This window comes from Hemiscyllium ocellatum, chromosome 7 (assembly GCF_020745735.1).
Source record: "Hemiscyllium ocellatum isolate sHemOce1 chromosome 7, sHemOce1.pat.X.cur, whole genome shotgun sequence".
In the NCBI taxonomy this organism is placed as follows: Eukaryota; Metazoa; Chordata; class Chondrichthyes; order Orectolobiformes; family Hemiscylliidae; genus Hemiscyllium; species Hemiscyllium ocellatum.
Genome location: NC_083407.1, coordinates 53761418 through 53781510, shown reverse-complemented (window position 1 = coordinate 53781510; position 20093 = coordinate 53761418). Strand labels below are relative to the sequence as shown.

Sequence of the window (20093 nt, the reverse complement as noted above, 5' to 3'; positions counted from 1 at the left end):
AGAGAGGTGCTAAACGAACATTTCTCATTGGTTTTCACTCAGAAAAAGGAGAATATTGTCGAGAAGAATGAGGTATGAGATATTACACCAGAAAGGATCGAAGTTAGTTATGAACAAGCGTTATCAATTCTGGAAGGAATGAAAGTAGACAAGTCCCCTGGACCTGATGGGATTTATCCAAGGATTCTCTGGTATGCTAGGGTTGAGATAGCAGATCCTTTGGCTTTGATATTTGAGTCGTCATTGTCTACAGATTTAGTACCAGAGGATTGGAGGACTGCAAATATTGTGCCCTTGTTCAAGAAGGGCAGTAGAGATGACCCAGGTAATTATAGACCGGTGAACCTTACTTCTAATGTAGGAAAGGTTTTGGAAAGGATTTTAAGAGATAAAATTTATAATCATCTAGCAAGCAACAATTTGATTTTAGATAGTCAACATGGTTTCATCAACGGCAGGTCGTGTCTCACAAAGCTTATTGAGTTTTTGAGAAGGTGACCAAGCATTTAGATGAGGGTAGGGCAGTTGACGTGGTATACATGGACTTCAGTAAAGCCTTTGATAAAGTTCCCCAATGGTAGGCTGTTGGAGAAAATGCAGAGGCATGGGATTGAGGGTGATTTAGCAGTTTGGATTAGAAACTGGCTTTCTGAAAGAAGGCAATGAGTGGTAGCTGATTGAAAATATTCAGCCTGGAGTCCGGTTACTAGTGGTGTGCCAGAAGGATCTGTTTTGCGACCACTGCTGTGTCATTTTTATAAATGACTTAGATGCAAGCATAGGTGGATGGATTAGTAAATTGGCAGATGACACTAAAGTGGACAGTTGGAATAATGTTACAGGTTGCAGGGGGACTTGGATAAACTGCAGAATTGGGCTGAGAGGTGGCAAATGGAGTTCAATGCAACTAAATGTGAGGTGATGCACTTTGGGAAGAATAACAGGAAGGCAGAGTACTGGGTCAATGGCAAGATTCTTGTACTGTGGATGTGCAGAGGGATCTTGGAGTCCATGTACTTAGATCATTGAAAGTTGCCACCCAGGTGGATAGTGCTGTTAAGAAGGCATATGGTGTGTTAGGTTTCATTGGTAGAGGAATTGAGTTTTGAAGCCACAATATCATGCTGAAACTATACAAAACACTAGTGCGGCCACACTTGGAATATTGGGTGCAGTTCTGATCGCCATATTTCGGAAGGATGTGGAAGCATTGGAAAAGGTGCAGAGGAGATTTACCAGGATGTTGCCTGGTCTGGAGAGAAGGTCTTATGAGGAAAGTCTGAGACACTTGGGTCTGTTCTCATTGGAAGAAGAAGGCTAAGAGGGGACTTGATAGAGACATACAAGGTGATCAGAGGATTAGATAGGGTAGACAGTGAAAGTCTTTTTCCTAGGATAATGACATCAGCTTATATGAGGGGGCGTAACTACAAATTTGAGGGGGGTTTAGATTTAAGACAGATGTCAGAGGCAGGTTCTTTACTCAGAGTGGTAATAGTGTGAAATGCCCTGCCTACCAATGTAGTCAACTCAGCCACATTATGGAGATTTAAACAATTCTTGGATAAGTACATGGATGATTTTGGGATAGCATAGGGGAACGAGCTAAGAATAGTTCACAGGTCGGCGCAACATTGAGGGCCGAAGGGCCTGTTCTGCGCTGTATAGTTCTATGTTCTGAAACAACTAGCTCATTTAGTGGGGTTTCTATGACCAGAATCACTACCTTGAGACCCACATGAAGACTCTCATATTTGAACAGAACCAAGAACCAAAGTAGGAACAGTAGCTTCCTGGGGGACCCAGCTAACAAGGAAGACATTCATTTAGAACATAGAACAATACAGCACAGAACAGGCCCTTCGGCCCACGATGTTGTGCCGAACATCTATCCTAGATTAAGCACCCATCCATGTACCTATCCAATTGCCGCTTAAAGGTCGCCAAGGATTCTGACTCTACCACTCCCACGGGCAGCGCATTCCATGCCCCCACCACTCTCTGGGTAAAGAACCCACCCCTGACATCTCCCCTATACCTTCCACCCTTCACCTTAAATTTATGTCCCCTTGTAACACTCTGTTGTACCCGGGGAAAAAGTTTCTGACTTTCTACTCTATCTATTCCTCTGATCATCTTATAAACCTCTATCAAGTCATCCCTCATCCTTCGCCGTTCCAACGAGAAAAGGCCGAGAAGTCTCAACCTATCCTCGTACGACCTATTCTCCATTCCTGGCAACATCCTGGTAAATCTTCTCTGCACCCTCTCCAAAGCTTCCACATCTTTCCTAAAGTGAGGCGACCAGAACTGCACACAGTACTTCAAATGTGGCCTAACCAAAGTCCTGTACAGCTGCAACATCACTTCACGACTCTTGAATTCAATCCCTCTGCAAATGAACGCTAATACACCATAGGCCTTCTTACAAGCTCTATCCACCTGAGTGGCAACTTTCAAAGATCTATGTACATAGACCCCAAGATCCCTCTGTTCCTCCACCTGACTGAGAACCCTACCGTTAACCCGGTATTCCGCTTTCTTATTTGTTCTTCCAAAATGGACAACCTCACACTTGGCAGGGTTGAACTCCATCTGCCACTCCTCAGCCCAGCTCTGCATCATATCTAAGTCCCTTTGCAGCCGACAACAGCCCTCCTCACTGTCCACAACTCCACCAATCTTCGTATCATCTGCAAATTTACTGACCCACCCTTCGACTCCCTCATTCAAGTCATTAATAAAAATTACGAACAGCAGAGGACCCAGAATTGATCCCTGCGGAACTCCACTTGTAACTGGGCTCCAGGCTGAATATTTACCATCTACCACCACTCTCTGACTTTGACCGGTTAGCCAGTTTTCTATCCAATTAGCCAAATTTCCCTCTATCCCATGCCTCCTGACTTTCCGCATAAGCCTACCATGGGGAACCTTATCAAATGCCTTACTAAAATCCATGTACACTACATCTACTGCTCTACCCTCATCCACATGCTTGGTCACCTCCTCAAAGAATTCAATAAGACTTGTAAGGCAAGACCTACCCTTCACAAATCCGTGCTTGCTGTCCCTAATCAAGCAGTGTCTTTCCAGATACTCATAAATCCTATCCCTCAGTACCCTTTCCATTACTTTGCCTACCACAGAAGTAAGACTATTTATTTGTCGACAGAATAAATAATGCAAAAAAATTGAGACATTTTAATGCTTCAGTCCTTTTGTAACATCTCGAAAAACATCCTCTATTTAAAAAAAAACATGCTGATCTATTTATGATGAAATCTTTTACTAATAATGACTAGTGAAACGAACATACCAGACTATTTTGAAGAATGTCAATGTTAGCATGATTCCCTTTTGCTTTGCTCCCTAGTACCAGGTGTCAGTTTGCAACTGGCTTCAGGATGTTGGTTTAGAAGCAACTGATAAAATTAGTTACAAAACATCAGCTGAATGCAAAAAACATCTCTGCAAGCAACACGGCCTTTGTGCAGTTGCAAGAAGTGCTCCTTCTAGTGTTGCAGCACAAATCCATGCAGCCTTCTGAGAAGCCACATTTGATGCAAAAATAATGCTGGTTTACTGTGAATGCATCATTGAATTTTACTTACTCTAATTTTTTCTTTGCGAGGCAAACAGCATGTATTTCCTATTTCCTAACCCTATGGAACTAATGCAGAGACTTTCCAAAAACAGCTATTATTTTTACCCAAACAATGACCTAATTTCAATTATGTTCACAATCACGTGTTATGATCCCAGCTAATGGAAAAACTCAACATATCAGATCTCAGAGTCAAACCTAGAAAGATAGATGATGGGTTATTTTTGCTGGTTGGTTAACGTGGTAGGCAGTCAATGAACATGTTCACAAAACGTGAAGATGCCGGTGTTGAACTGGAGTGAACAAGGTCAGAGGTCACATGACACCAACAGGTTTATCTGAAATCACAAACTTTTGGAGCGCTGCTTCAGAATTTATAGAGCAGAGACGTCAATGGGCAGAGAGACCAAAAGATCATACAAATGGTATGAACTGAGTGTTGATAGGCTGAATAATAAATCTCTGCAGATGAACAAAAGTGTCAATAGCTGAATAGAAAGTAAAAGGGATGACCTCTGAACCATTTAATTGAGGCAGACAGATAATTACAAAAGATCAAAAATAAGATGGTTCTGGAGACAAATCAAACGGCTGCAATTCCTGATGAAGGGCTTATGCCCGAAAAGTCAATTCTCCTGCTCCTTGGATGCTGCCTGACCTGCTGTGCTTTTCCAGCACCACACTCTCAACTCTGATCTCCAGCATCAGCAGTCCTCACTTTCTCCTGGTTGGAATAACATGATAGACGTAAAAGAGTTGTGTCTCACAGGTCTATCCAAATTAACAAGCAATCCAAAACTGTACAAACTCATTAAAAGTAGAGAGATTATAGCAAGTTGTCAAGGTGACAGCGTTAAAACAGAACAGTAAGGAAGACTTTACAGATACAGAACAGTACAGTGGGTTTATATGTAGTGCAACATCAAACCAAGATCACGGTTGAGGCAGCCCTCATGGGTATGGAACTTGGCTATCAGTTTCTGCTCAGCAATTCTATGTTGTTGTGCATCTTAAAGGCTGCCTTAGAGGATGCATACCTGAAGATTGGAGGCAGAATGTCCTTGAATGCTGAAATGATCCCTTACTGGGAGGGAACATCCACACCTGATGATGATTGCATGGTGTTCATTCATCCATTGTCATAGCGTCTGCATAGTCTCGTCAATATACCAGGCCTCATGGTATCTTTGCCTGCAACATCTGAAGTAGGCAACATTAACCGAGTCACATGTGTATCTGCCATGTGGTAAGTGGTGTTCCCACGAGTGATGGTAGTATCCATGTCGATGATCTGACATGTCTTGCAGAGGTTTCTGTCGCAGGGTTGTGTGGTGTTGTGGTTGATGTTGTCCTAAGGCTGGATAGTTTGTTGTAAAAAAAATGGTCTGTTTAAGGTTTGGTGGTTGTTTGAAGGACAGAATTGGAGGCATAGGGATGATCTTGGCAAGATGTTTGTCATCGATGACATGCTGAAGGATGTGAAGAACAAGACATAGTTTCTCCGCTCTAGGGAAGTACTGGACAACGAAGGGTACTTTATTGGATGTGACTTGTCTCTGTCTTCGGAGGAGATCATTGAAGTTTTCCACTGTGGCAGGTTGGAACTGGCGATCAATGATTTGAGCATAAGAACGGGATACAATGCTCAACTCATTGATCACCAGTCACTCAAATTCAGTGTAGCAGCATTCATTTATTAACTTGAAAATTTTGCACTGAACGGATTCTTTCCAGGACTGATGACCTCGAAACTACTTTCCAATCCTGACAGGCTGGAAATCTTTTCAGTTCTCACAACCTACATGTTTCTACCAAATAAAAAGTCACAGTTTGGAGGTTTATTATAAAGCTAACTGTAGCTGCCCATTTTTTTTTAATATAGGTATTTTATTGAAAGAAAAAAAAAAGAGATTTTTTAACTTTTTTTACAAAATTACAAAGTAATACAAACAAATATAAACACTAATATACAATTATACATATATAAAGAAATAAATAATAGCCAAAACACAAAAGAAAGAAAAGAGAAAAAAAACTCAGCTAACTACTAATCTATCCTACAACCACCAAAGCATAAAATAAGATTTCTTACATTACAAGAAATAACACAATAATTAAATATGTACTCAGAATGGATTAACATCAAATAATAATAAAACCCGTATTTATACGGGATTCCTCCCTCGGGGGGCCCCCGGACCAGCCAGAACCACTACCACAGCCAGACAAAAGCCCTTAACAATATGGCCGAAATACCTGTGGTCTATATAGTTTAAAAAGGGCTGCCATATTTTATAGAATAATTCCGTTTTTTGGTGCACCATACTTGTGAGGAAGTCAAGGGGGATATATTCCATGATTAACCTGTGCCAATTCAAAAGTTCTGGAGGGCCCTCTGCTTCCCAATTAACTAAGATATTTTTCCTCGCACAAAAAGAGAGAATGGAGAATAATTTCCCCCCATCCACATTCAGGGAGGGCAGATTTGAAAAGCCTAAGAGAAGAGACACTGGATCCAATCCAATCTCTGTTCTCAAGATTTCTGTCAGAGAATTCGCTACTCTGTCCCAGTATTTGTGGATCTTGTGGCATGTCCATAAACAGTGCGTGAGAGTGCCCACTTCAATTTTACACTTAGGACACATCGGGGGTGTTCCTACCCTAAATTTTGCCAGTCGTTCCTGTGCTATATAAGCCCTGTGGAGTATCTTTAATTGAATAGCTCGAGTTCTATTACAAATAGAGATCTTTCTGGTATTTTCCCAGATGTTCTCCCACATTTCTGAAGGGATTTCTAACCCCAATTCCTGGTTCCATATTTTAAACAGTCGTTCCATGTCTTTTGATACCTCATTATGTAATGAGTGATAGAGTACTGACCGAGGGTGGACCCATTGGCCATAGTACTCTTCTTTACCTATCCCATTTGTAGGGGCTGTCTAATAATGTGGTCTTCTTCTGTATATAATCTCATATTTGGAAATACTGAAAAAGGTCTTCATCACGCAGTCCAAACTTCTGGTGCAGCTGCACAAAAGATATCATAACCTCTCCATCAAACAGGTCTCCTAAGCAAGGGAAACCTCAGGACCTCTAGGTTCGAAATGTAGCATCTGTCTGCCCTGGCTGAAAACCCTATGCTCCCACTATAGGAGTATAAGGAGAGGTTTTTTGTAAGTTACCCTCACCTTGCCGCATTATCTTCCAGACTTTAATTGTATTTAATACAATAGGGTTTTTACAATAGTCCATAATAGCTCTCACCTTATCTAAAAATAAAAGATTGATGAGGGGACACTTTGCTTGGGAGGTCTCAATGTCCAACCAGATTGATCCTGAGTCACAAGAGACCCAATCAGCTACATAGCCTAATAGAGAACACAACTGATACCTCCTAAAGTCTGGAAAATCCAGTTCTCCCCTTGCTCATGGAAGCTGCAACTTCTCTAATTTGATAAGGGGTCATCTATGATTCCAAATAAAGGAACCAAGCCAGCTGTGTAGTTAACATAACATCAGTCTCGGCAACATCAAAGGGAGCATTCTCATAGGATATAGGAGACGAGGCCGAATATTCATTTTAATTAGAGCTACTCTGCCTAACCAGGATATTGGGCGATCTCCCCAGCTGTGAAGGTCCTGCCTTATTTTCTCTAGTAGGTGTATAAAATTGGCTTTATACACCTGACCAAATACTGGGGTGATAAAAATACCTAAGTATAGAAAACCCTCCAGTGACCACCGAAAGGGAAAACAAGATCCGTCCGATAAATTGGATATACTCATGAGACCACCCAATGGCATGGCCTCCCATTTCTTAAAATTGATTTTGTTGTCTAAGAACATACTAAACAGATTCACTACTTGAATTAAGCAGGGTACGGATATCAGAGGATTACTTAAGAACAGGAGGACATCATCTGCATAGAGAGTGATTTCATGTTTACCCGAACCAACCCTCGGAGCCACTATGTTAGAGTCGGTTCGTATAGCTTCCGCTAGATGTTCAATTATTAGCGTGAATAATAATGGTGAGAGAGGACATCCCTGATGACAGCCCCTACCCACACTGAAGCTATCCGAACCTAAACCATTGATAATCATGGCTGCTTTAAAAAATACCTCTCCAATACCAAACCTTTCCAGTGTGTAAAAAAGATTTGACCATTCAACCCATTCAAATGCCTTCTCTGCATCCCCGGTATTCTTTTCTGGTGACAGGCTTATATCATATTTAAGACCCTTCTAATGTTGTTTGATGATGTACGGCCCTTGATAAACCCCGTCTGGTCCTCTTATGATATATGGCAAGACCCTCTCCAATCTTAATGCCAACGTTTTAGAAAGGATTTTAAAAATCGACACTTAGCAAGGATATTGGTCTCTATGATGAACAATCTTCTGGGGCCTTTCCTTTTTTAAGAATGAGAAAAATATTTGCTTCTCTCAGTGAAGGCAGGAGACAGCCTTGACTGGGTGAGTAAATTATACATGTCTATGAGTGGTCCAGTCAGTTCTCCTATGAATTCTTTGTAAAATTCAACCTGGAATCCGTCTGGCACAGGTGCTTCGCCACTCTGAAGGTGTCTAATTGCGTCGAGTACTTCCTGGGTTACCAGGGGTGCATTCAAGATCGACACTTGCTCAGAGTTAAATCCAGAAAGGCCAAGCTTTTAAAGAAGGACTCCATCTTCTTAGTTCTATCCTCACAGTCCTGTGATTTATACAGTTCAAAATAGAACTTTCTAAAGGCTGTATTGATCCTTTTACGATCAATAGTCAGAGTACCAGCACTTTCTGTAATGGACGTAATAGCTTGAGGAGCCCCTTTTTTTTCCTGAGCAAGATACGCTAGGTATCTGCCAGGCTTGTCACCATATTCATATAGTCTTTGCTTTGCAAATAATATTTCCCTCTTTGCTGTTTGGGTAAGTGCGGTATTCAAGGCTGTCCTAAGGGCTGTGATCCTGTGTAGCTTAGTAATACAGGGCCTATCAACATACGCTGTCTCAGCTGCCTCCAAGCAAGCCTCAAGCAGGCATGTTGTTCTCCCTTTTGTCTTTTCTGGGAATAGGAGATGACCAAACCTCGTGCATAAGCCTTAATGGTCTCCCACATCGTCGACGGGTGACTGGCCGTACCTGAATTAATTTTCAAAAAGGTTTTGAGTTAGAGAGAAATATTTTATAAATTTGCCATCTTTTATTAAAAAGGAATCCATACGCCAATGTCAGGAGCCTGTCCCATCATCCCTAGACAATATGGAATTCAAAAGGGTGGAGGGAGCAAAAATCATATCAATTCTAGTAGGACACTTGTGTGGTTAGAGTAGAAAGTAAAGTCTCTGCCCTGGGGGTGAAGACACCTCCACACATCTACTAGCCCTAGCTCCTTACTCAGATTCGCCAATTGTCTGGATCTAAGAGATATACCCATAGTACTCTTGGGTATCCTATCTGTCTCAGAGTCCATAATACAGTTAAAATCTCCTCCCATAATTGTATGGCGGGCCCTAAAAGCCATTAATTTGGAGAACGCTTCTTTTACAAATTTGAAGGGGTGTACTAGGGGGCAATAAAGATTCAAAATCCCATACTCCTCTCCATTTATTAAGGCTTTGATCAGTATATACCATCCACGTTCATCTTTTATTTGGCTTAAGATTTTAAAAGGAAGATTCTTCCAAATGAGGATGACTACTCCCCTACTTTTTGAACTAAAAGATGAAAAAAAGGCCTGGTCATATCCACTCTGTTGTAATTTTAAGTGGTTTGTCAAGTAGATGTAGGAGTAGACAAATTCAAGTGTTCTATAAAACCAAAGTAAAAAGTGTCACTCACACACACACACACCAACACCTAGGGTGCGTTTAGCAAGCATAATACAAAATATGAATATATAAAACTACAAAGTTATAATCCTGGCAATTATTAGAAAACGAATTCAGATGACTGAAGAGGAGAACCCCCCTCTAAATAAAAAAGATAGGACAAAACAAACCCCCTCCCACATAAATCAAATAAGCCACACAGCCTGTAAAAAGAAAAATCACATAGTGAAAAACAAATAAGCCCTCTTCCTGCCCCTGGAAAAGGTAATAAACAAACAAGGGGTGGAGAAGGAAAGAAAAGGGGTAAACTGGGGTGGGGGGACGATTTGAATCTTACAGTCTATTTAAGAGAGTCCAAAAACACATTAGCCTTCTCCGGCGATCCAAAGTTGTATACGGATCCTTCATGGCTGAAGCACAGCGTTGCTGGGTAACGCAAGAATATTGGATATTTAAGTCTCTTAGGCACTTCTTCACCTCATCGAATGCCCTCCGCTCACGGACCACAGCTGGAGAAAAATCCTGGAATAAGATCGTCTGGAACCCTTGTGTATCATGACCTGGGAATCCTTCCCCAGGACTCGAGGCTTCCAGGAGCATCTGCTTCTCTTTTTAGCATTGGACCTGGAACAGAACTGGGCGGGCGTGCTGGTCAGGCTCGGGCCTGTGTATAGCAACCTGGTGGGCTCACTCCACCCATACCTGGCCTGATCCGGGCTCTAATTTTAATATTTCAGGGAGCCATTGCTCTAAAAAAAAACTGCAAGCTGGCCTTCCTCTTCCCATTCGGGAATGCCCAGCAACCAAATATTTTTTCGACAACCCCGATTATAGAGGTCGTCGATGTGCTCCTCCAAGGTCCAGACTCGCTGCTCGAGAGCCCAGACCTGGATCACGGCCGATTCAGCAGCAGCTTCCGAGGTTGCAGCCTTTTGCTCCGCCCCTCCAACATGTTAGAGTTTTTCAATTTCTCGGTTGTGCTTCTGCAGCACGACTGAGAACGACTCCCACCTGCTCCTGGAGACTTCGATAAAAGCGTCGATCCTCTCCTTGTTGATCCCGGAGATCAGGCTCGCCTCTGTGAGTAAGTCCCCCGAGGCGGCTGCAGATGTTTCCGTTGCTACTGGAGGAGGTGGGGGAGGGGTCCCAGCCTGTTGCGAACTTCGGGAATTTTTGCCCTTATTCATTTTAAGAACAGCACCAAACTGTTCAAGTTTGATGCAAAATGACCAAGTTTGCTGGGCAAAAGCTATTTTAAATAAATTAAAAGGTGTGGTGAAGGTGGGTGCCCCACTTTGCCCGGGTCTTAGGTAGAGCACTACAGAATAAGACTTGCTGGGTCACCGCCATCTTGAATCTCCCGTAGCTGCCCTTTGATAGGAATTTTTTATTCACAGAGGATGGATTCTGGTCTCTGACCATCTGTATCTGTGTGGCTCATAAACTCAGCACTGTACACAATTAACTTCTCACATTGTTGACTGAGGCATTTAACTTAAATCTCATGAGTTTTTTTGGAATTATACCTATAGTTCATGGTTACTGATCTTTTTCTTTCTTTCAAAGCTTACCGTCACAGAACTAAAACAAAGCTATGTTTCCTGAACTTCAAAATTTAAATTATAATAAATCAAACTTTATGATAGAAGCTACTCAAAAACATAACATTCCACACTTCTACATTCACAGCATCTGTGGACAGAAATCAGTTAACATTTTGGGTCCAGTGACCCTTCTTCAGTTTTGTTTCCAAAAAAAAAATTCATTTCCATCCCAATTAATTAAGACTTTCAAACTTGCTGTTGTTGCTCCGCAGACTTCACAGTCTTTCTGTAACCTCTCTCTCGCTATACGAATTCCTCTATTCATATTCACTGACATCCTTTTGACCTTATCTTCTCATGGCCTCCATACTCTCAACATGTCAATTACAAATAAGGCAATTTTTTGGAACACTTCTTTTCACCCCTTGCCACTTACATCCCCTTCCCAGATCCAATTCCTTCCATAGCAGCTCTAAGGACAAAAAAAAACAAGCCTCTTCCCCCTATAACATTCCAACTCTATTTTCAAAGTCCCATCTGCTAGCACTTGGCCTGAAACTCACCATGGCATTCCTGCAGCTACTGATCTGATAAATGACACCCTCAATGCCCTATTCTCATTAAAAGCACTCCCCTCTCTCACTTGGGTCAACCCTCTGGTAGAGTCAGCACCATCAATAAAGTTTCAGAATGAGTCAGCTGACTTTTCTTCACTGCAGCGAGGTGAAAGTGAGTTCTGCACATGCTGGAGATTAGAGTCAAGATAAAAGTGGTGCTGGAAAAGCACAGAAGGTCAGGCAGCATCTGAGGAGCAGGAAAATAGACTCTTCGGGCAAAAGCCCAATGATGAAGCTTCCTGCTGAAGGGCTTTTGCCAGAAACGTTGATTTTCCTGCTCCTCAGATGCTGCCTGATCTGCTGTGCTTTTCCAGCACCATTCTAATCTTTTCTTCAATGCCAACCATCCTATTCTCTGCTCTGGTCACTGCCACCATCCTATTCCCTGGACATCAGGCACTATTTTTCTTCTCTGGCTGCTTTCAGAAGCTGAACCACATCATTCACAACCTTATTTAACAAGGAGTTTCCACCCACATATTCATCCAATCTACCTTCAAGACTGTCTTCTTCAACATTTGAAAGATCACCTGACTATGCCTCTGTTCGAAGGACAAGAACAATACAGCACAGGAACAGGCCCTTCAGTGCTTCAGGTCTGCACGACACATTTTGCCCTTCCATATTAAAGCTGTCTTCACCTACTCGATCTATATCCCTTTATTCCCTTCCTATTCATGTATTTGTCCAGGTGTTTCTTGAATACTGCTATGGTGTCTGCTTCCACCCCTACCTCTAGCAATGCATTGCAGGCCCTTACCACTGTGTAAAAACCTTGCCTTGCACATCTCTTTTAAACTTCCCCTCTCGCACTTTGAACCGGTGTCCCCTAGTAATTGACCTCTTGACCCTGGGAAAAAGCCTCATATTTTCCACTCTATCCATGCCATTCACAATCTTACAAACGTCTACTAGGTCTTCCCTCAACTTCCTGCATTCCAGTGAAAACAAACCTAGTCTATCCAACCTTTCTTCATAGTGAAAATCCCCAAACCAGGCAACATCCTGTTAAAAAACTGTTTCCATTAAAGGAAGAATCATGAACAAGAGGTTACAGATTCACAGTGATAAGTAAAAGAAGCAAAGTTAGGAGTTTGCACGTTCTCCCCGTGTCTGCGTGGGTTTCCTCCGGGTGCTCCAGTTTCCTCCCACAGTCCAAAGATGTGCGGATCAGGTGAATTGGCCATGCTAAATTGCCCGTAGTGTTAGGTAAGGGGTAAATGTAGGGGTATGGGTGGGTTGCGCTTCGGCGGGTCGGTGTGGACTTGTTGGGCCGAAGGGCCTGTTTCCACACTGTAAGTAATCTAATCTAATCAAAACTATGCTGTCTATCACTAATAAGTCCATTTTTTTAAATGCGTAGAAAGCTTATCCCTGAATTTCCCTACCACCATCATCATCTACTGAAACGTTCATGCCTTTGCTGCCTCTGGATTTTACTATTCCATTGCTGTCCAAGCCATCTTTCCTACATAGCTTAATCTGGGACATTAATGTTATAGCTCACATCAAGTCACTTTCATTCGTCACCAGTGTTCAGTAATCCAGTCAGGTGCTTCTTATCATCAATGGCTCAAGTAGAAAAAAAAACACTCTTGTTTTCAAGACCTAGCTTGGTCTTGACCCCTCGCTGTCTTTATAACCTCCACCAGTTTCTTAACCTTCCTGTGATGTAGGCTCTTCCAATTCTGGCTTTGAGTATCTATGATTGTATTTAATCCACACTGATTTTAGCTGCCTTGGCCCCTTGTCCTTGACTTATTTTCCTAAACTTGTTCACATCTCTATCTTTCTTTCTTTAAAAGTGTTCCCTAATATCCAACTCTTTGACCAAGCCTTCAACTGTCTGTCCTCATCTTATCTTGCCTAGTGTCAAACATTGTTTGACCATAATCCTTTGAAGTACCATGGGATGCTTTCCTAAATTAAAGGTGTTACTTAAATAAAAAAGTTACTACTTCATTTAACTGCAGTCCCCATAATGCCCATAGCTGGAACTGTGATGTGTCAGCATAACATCGCAAATGTGTTAGCCTGGAGCAGCAAAACAGATTCCTCTAAATTGAGCATTCAACTCACTATGTCTTTTTAGATTATAAACACAGGATGTAAACAAAAATAAAATGCTGGAAATTACAGGAGGTCAGGCAGCATCCATAGGGAAGAGCAAGCAAGCTAACATTTTCAGTCTAGATGACTCCTGTTACTTGCATGTGATATCTTACTTACTCAAATAATTTATTTGTGGCTTAACTGCACTACACCAGAAATGCTCTTTTCACATTCCCTCCCTCCTACCTCAAATCACTGCCCTGTGTATTCTTTCTAAGCCAAGAACTGTAGATAAACGACAATTTGCATTTTTATACCACCTTTAATACTGTAAAACATCCTGAAGACATTTCCCAGGAGCATTAGCAATCTAAACATGAAACCAAATCACGAAAGGAGATATAATGTACTCCTTCAACCAAATTTAAGGAATGCCAAGAAGGAGAAAAGAGAGGTATTGGGTTGAGGAAATTCCACAGCTTTAGTTGGATGTACCTTTCTTTTCCCAATATCTGCAAATGATGATCTCCATCTTACTTCTTTATCCAGTTCTCTCTCATCCACTGCCTCACCTTCCGCATTCCTACCTCTCCTGCTGTGGTCCATTCACTCACATTTCAGTCTGGATATCTCATGAGGGATTCCTTCATATACAAGACTCAGAAATCAGGAAATGAATTTTAACATTTGCAAATAGGCCCAGGGAAAAGGAACTTCAGTCATGCAAATAGAATGGAGATGCAGAGACTGTTTGCTTTGGAGGAGGAGTCAAGAGCAGATATGATAAATGTATTGAAATTTGTGAGGGTTCTGGATAGAGGAGTTCAAGAAAAACTGTTTCCATTAAAGGAAGAATCATGAACAAGAGGTTACAGATTCACAGTGATAAGTAAAAGAAGCAATTGTGACATAAAAACAACTTTCATACAACACGTGACTTGCAGCTGGAATGCGCAGTCTGAGCCTGCTTGCACTCCCTGGTTAATCAACCCATCCAAGAGTAAATTTGATGTTATTTGAAAAGGGAGGAATATGCAAGACTGAGGATTAACATTAGTAAATTGATCATAGAGAGCTGGTTCAAAAACAATGGGCTAAATGGCCTCCTTCTGGGCTACAGAGTCATATAGCACAAAAACAGACACTTTAGTCCAACTTGTCCATGCCAATCAGGTTTCCCAAACTACTGCCATCTACCTGCCCATATTTCTGTAAACTTTTCCTATTCATGTACCTATCCAAATATTTTTAAATGTTATAACTGTACCTGCATCTACCACTTCCTCAGGCAGTTCATTCTACATATGCACATCCGAAAAAGTTACCGCTCAGATTCCCTTGAATTCTTTCTCCTCTTGCCTTAAAAATTATGCCCTCTAGTTTGAATTCCCCTACCTTAGGGAAAAGATGTGCCCCTCATGATTTTAACAACTTCCAATGCTCCAAGGAAAAATGCCCAAGCTTATCCAGCATCTCCTCAAGTTAACCCTCCAGTCCCACTAACATTGTGGTAAATCTTTTTTGCATTCTTTCCAATTTAATAATCTCCTTCTTATAGCAGGGCAATATCCTATCTAGCTGCAACGTGACAGCCTAACTCCTAGATTCAATGCATGCCAAATGCCTTCTTCACCACCCTGTTTAACTGCAAGGCAACTTGCAAGGAGTTTTCTACCTGAACCCCTAGGTCTCTCTCTGTTCAAAGAGACATCCCAGGGCCCTCCCATTTACTGTGCAAGTCCTGCCCTTGTTAGTCTTACCAAAATGCAACACCTCATATTTATCTGAATTAAATTCCATCTACCATTTACAAGCCCATTGGTTTGACTGATCAAGATCCTGCTGAACTCTTAGATAAACTTCTTCACTGTTCACTATACCACCAATTTTTTGTGTCATCAGCAAGTTTCAGTGAAAGGAATGATAATAATTTGCCTTGTTAAGAAACAATGTTTTCTAATTGTTTAGGGAGAAACTAGATTCAAAAAGTAATTTTCAGTGGTTGTAAAACAAATAGTGAAAACTGAAACTTAATAGTTCTCTATATAGTAACACTTACTGAAATATTTCAGCACTTCCTACCTTCATATGGATGTTCACATGGACCTTCATCCTGTGTCATATATCTCTTCCATCGGTCATACACTGTCCTTTCTGCTACAATATGTTGTCCTTGTCCAACCGCCAATTTATATTGAGAGGCACTAGTTAATACTTTACCATTGCAATGCCACCACAATATTGCCTTTGTTGACTCACAGTTAAATAGCTTTAATGGCTGTTGTTTGGTACTAACATTCAGACCAAGGCACATACTGCTGCTTAGATGGAAAAGACGATGCCTTGTGACCCATTTCCAAAGCATGTTACTTGATGGCTGACTGCAGTCGTCAAGGATAAGCTCTTGGCTCTTCATGGTTATGCACCTATTGAGATGTTCACTCTGCAGAATAAATATGTTGTTACCTGCAGAAAAGAGAAATGTAATTTAGCAACCACAAAATAATTTAGTAAAAAAAAGTTTATGGAATATGAAAACAAGTTAATAGACTGTCAAAACAATTAGTAATTCTTTCCAAAGTGAGAAAAACAATTACATTGCAAACATTTCCAAATAAATTATGTAAAACACATACTTGATGTCACAATTTCTTCATTTAAAATGATACTATAGAGCTATGAATGGATAAATAAACAGAAATGAGGAGAAAATCAATTAAAACCTTAAATGTTTCCAAACATTACTACCTAGGAGTTCAAATTAGTCAGTCATCAAAATGAATTACAACATGGGCTACACTTTAGGAAAATAGAATATGATTCCAATCAGTCACCGGACCACTGCACCCACTTCCATCTGAATGCATTTGAATCGGTCTAGCTACATGCTGATTTAAGTAAAACAAGAGACATTTGCAACCAATTTTCCAACTGAAATGGAGATTGTTGTGTGTTCTAAATTAACCATATTGTGCCAACTAGCAGGTTACACTTTGTAGCAGCTGATTTTATTTTGAAATAGAAGAGTGACAAATGTATTTTTGGATTGTATTCACAAGATTATTTCTGAACAAATATAAGTTTGCCTTTACAGAAGAACTTAGTTCGGTCTCATTTGCATTACTTAGCTTTATAACGCATGTATTTGTTAATGCAAGTAATGAGCAATATTGAGATTTTGGAAAATATTCATCAGATTGATTCCTTTGTTTAAAACACCTTTGCTATCCAAATGGATTTAAAGAACTGTTCCATGTGCTACATACAGCTAATTGCTCGGATCTGGAATGTACGGCCTGAGAAACAGTGGTGGAAGTAGAACAAATTGTAACACTTAAAAGAGAATGAGATAAACACTGAAGAAAGACAGAATACACAGGACCAAGGGGCTAGTGAGGTAACTAACATTATTATGAAAGCTCGGTCAAAGATCTGGTACAAGCACAAATGGGCTGAATGGGTTTCATCATGCTGTGTCATTCTATTCTACAATTTCAAACCAAGAGCGAAAGAGGAGGGGAAAAGGCAGAATGCCAGTGAAGAACTCAGGATCAAAGGGTGTAATTTCAATTTAAACTGAAAATAGTCCAAAAAACACTTTCATTGCTAAAGAACATGGAGCATTCGTATGCAAATACAAAGAAATTACACTTTAATGCTTTAATACAAGTTGCAGTGGAAGCACTGCCTTTTATTGCTGTTTAATCAAAAAACATACAAGAAATTGATCACGAGTAATGAAACAATGATGTTTATAGAAGTTATACTTTAGGTCTGTAGCTTTAAATATAGGGGAATTGAAGTGGGCCTTGTGATCTGCAGTGCATTTTGCCTAAAAGAAATCTTGGGTGGTTTGATTATTAGCGATCAAAGATCATTTTACTGAGAAGGTGCCAGGTGCTTATACTTCAAGAAAGTGGCACCAGGTTTGGAATTTGTGGCGAGTATATACTCAGTCTCCCAAAGTCCCATAAAGAAGTGTTGAAGGTACTGGTTATTGACTGTGTATTATTGCAGTGTAAATGATCCATTTATTTTTAAGGTGAAAAGGGAATTGGGATCACAGATAATTAGCTATTCTATCTTGATATGAGATTTCCATATCACAGAATGCAGGCTTCCCTACATGTCAACAAAGATCATGGACAGCTAACAGGAGGTGTGTGTAATCAGGAAGGAAGGCTGCTCGACTAATGCAGTCTGGTCAGGAGGCACTTAGTCTCTCCTCAAAGAGAAACATTCTGGAGACAGCTACAGATTCTAGAAGAGTTACTCTGGCTGTGGCTAGAAGAATTATTATAACAGGCTTTACTAGTGATGGTGAATTTAAGAAGCTCACCAAAATGAAGAAATAACCAAGAGCTAGTCATACTCAGTGAAGCAGGGTTACAGGAACCTACTGTAAATTGGAAGCAACTGTGAACTGTTTGCTATAAAGCCTATAATTCAGGGAGTGAGAGATTGTGGCAAGTATAAAAAGGGAATGTTCTTCCCTGTAGTTTAAAGTTAAAATTGCCTACAAAAAGAGCATTTAAGTGGAGTGTTTTAGTCATTTTTTTTCACTACAAAAGGTTTTAAAACATTAACTGTGCTGTTTTACTTTCAGTTAGTAACTGGAAGTTCAAATTTCTTTAAAAGTGGCCGGTCTCCATGGGGACTAAGATTGTGGCAGCTTACTGTCATTGACACAAAAATCAGATCAGCTTTTCATCAACTCCAGTAACTAGAGATTTAAGTCAATAACATTGCAACAGGAGTTTATCAGCATTTGAAAAAAAAAGTATTTCAAAAGGTTTGTGAACAAATCAATGCCAACTCTAAACCAACTGGATCAAATTCTAAACTCTAAAATTTGAAATGCCCTTTCCAAAATTGTTTGAAGAGATATTTTTGCCATAAGGATATTACTTCAATATGCAAGAATGCAAAAACTAAATTCCAGTAAATGCAATAGGTGGGAGAAGTGAAAATGTGACTTGTATAGTGCCAAAACACCACAGGATTCCATCAATTTCCATATTTATAGGACAAATATTCATCATGCCAACATTCTAACAGCAATAACTTAAACTTAGTCATTAATTTGGGGGAGGGAGTGAAATTTATTTCTGTAAAACATTGTTGCCTAACACACCTCCCATCATAAGTCCAAATTGGTCAATCAAAGCATTGCTTGGATTGTTTTTATTGGAGAATTTTAATACATCTAGAAAATAACAGTATTTTTGCTTCTTTCCTGAAATTCTTGGCCTGAAGAGAGCATATTTCCTAGTTTGGGTTGAACAGGTGACTTGTTCAGAATCAGACACAGGAAGCAATTTGGCCAGAGTTTCTTCTAGGGGTTCAACATGGAAGTTTACACTTGGTTGATAGGAGGCTCATTTTGCAGATTAAATATCCTCCCAGTCTAATTGGAATACATCTAAACTCAAAAACAGACTTAAATCTGAATAGCAATTCAAACATAATCAGAATAGAACCAATGCACTCAGTCTACAGTAATGTTTAGCAATAGCATTAGACAGTTGGCAATGTAGCCAAAACAGTTTAGCAATTTACTGCTGGACTGAGCTGTCTGGTGGACTCCAGTCAGTCACAGGAGAATAATGCAATTGACAGGGTCATTATGTTGATAGAGATTCAGACAGCTCTGCAGCCTTTAGGTGTCAGGCTGGAGTGAGTAATGAGTTAAGCAGCTTTCATGCACTGAGATCTCACACTTGCCATCATTCCACTTTCAGGGTGCTGGACCTGGCAGTAGTTCAGGATTTGATTAGGAAAACAGCTCTTGTGGGTGATCCATGTGACTGATATTTCCACCTCCCTGGGCAGAAGCACCCAGACATACTGCCAACTGCTTACTGCAGGCTGCATGAAGAAATCCAGTATTTAATCGTTTGCCCACAGAATGACAGGCTTATATTTGTTGAACTCTAACATACCACCATTAATTTGATTTTTGCTCAACTTTTCCTTCAAATTTCCAAACACATTTTTATGTTTAAAATAACAAGAGTCTAAATATGTTTCTTACAATACTTAAGATGTTATGCATAACCTTTGCAAGTTATGCAGAGCAGTGCTGAACTCCTCAGAGAGCGTTGCAACAGCTAGGTCTCCAGACCTTTCTAAGCAACTGATCTCACTATTCATTCTCTCAAAGACTTGTCTGCTGCTCATGGGGACTCTCTCCCACATAAGTGATGGGGTACAAATGGGCAATATTAGCACAATAGATGCCTATCTTATTCATCAAGTATACAGCATTCTACTTGTGCTTTTTCCCTGTATAAACATCCCTTTTACTGAGTAGTGTACAATACAAGCATTGTGTTAAGGACAAGTTCTAGGTTACATGTTAAATGCAGAACGCTCAGCCAAGTATCACATGCTCAGAAAGCCATAGCTTTTGCACATTATATTGATTTTATGGTTAATGTCTT

The 20093-nt window shown here is 40.5% G+C and overlaps 1 protein-coding gene across 1 annotated transcript in view; it reads right to left on the bottom strand.

Annotated features, from left to right (window-relative positions):
* Nucleotides 1-16050, bottom strand: part of pla2r1 (phospholipase A2 receptor 1) — a 170060-nt gene extending 154010 nt beyond the window's left edge. Inside the window, exon 1 of the mRNA XM_060827204.1 lies at nucleotides 15733-16050. Within this exon, the coding sequence (XP_060683187.1) occupies nucleotides 15733-16015 (283 nt within the window). The 5' untranslated portion in view covers nucleotides 16016-16050. The remainder of the gene's footprint in view (nucleotides 1-15732) is intronic.
* Between the last annotated feature and the right edge of the window lie 4043 nt (nucleotides 16051-20093).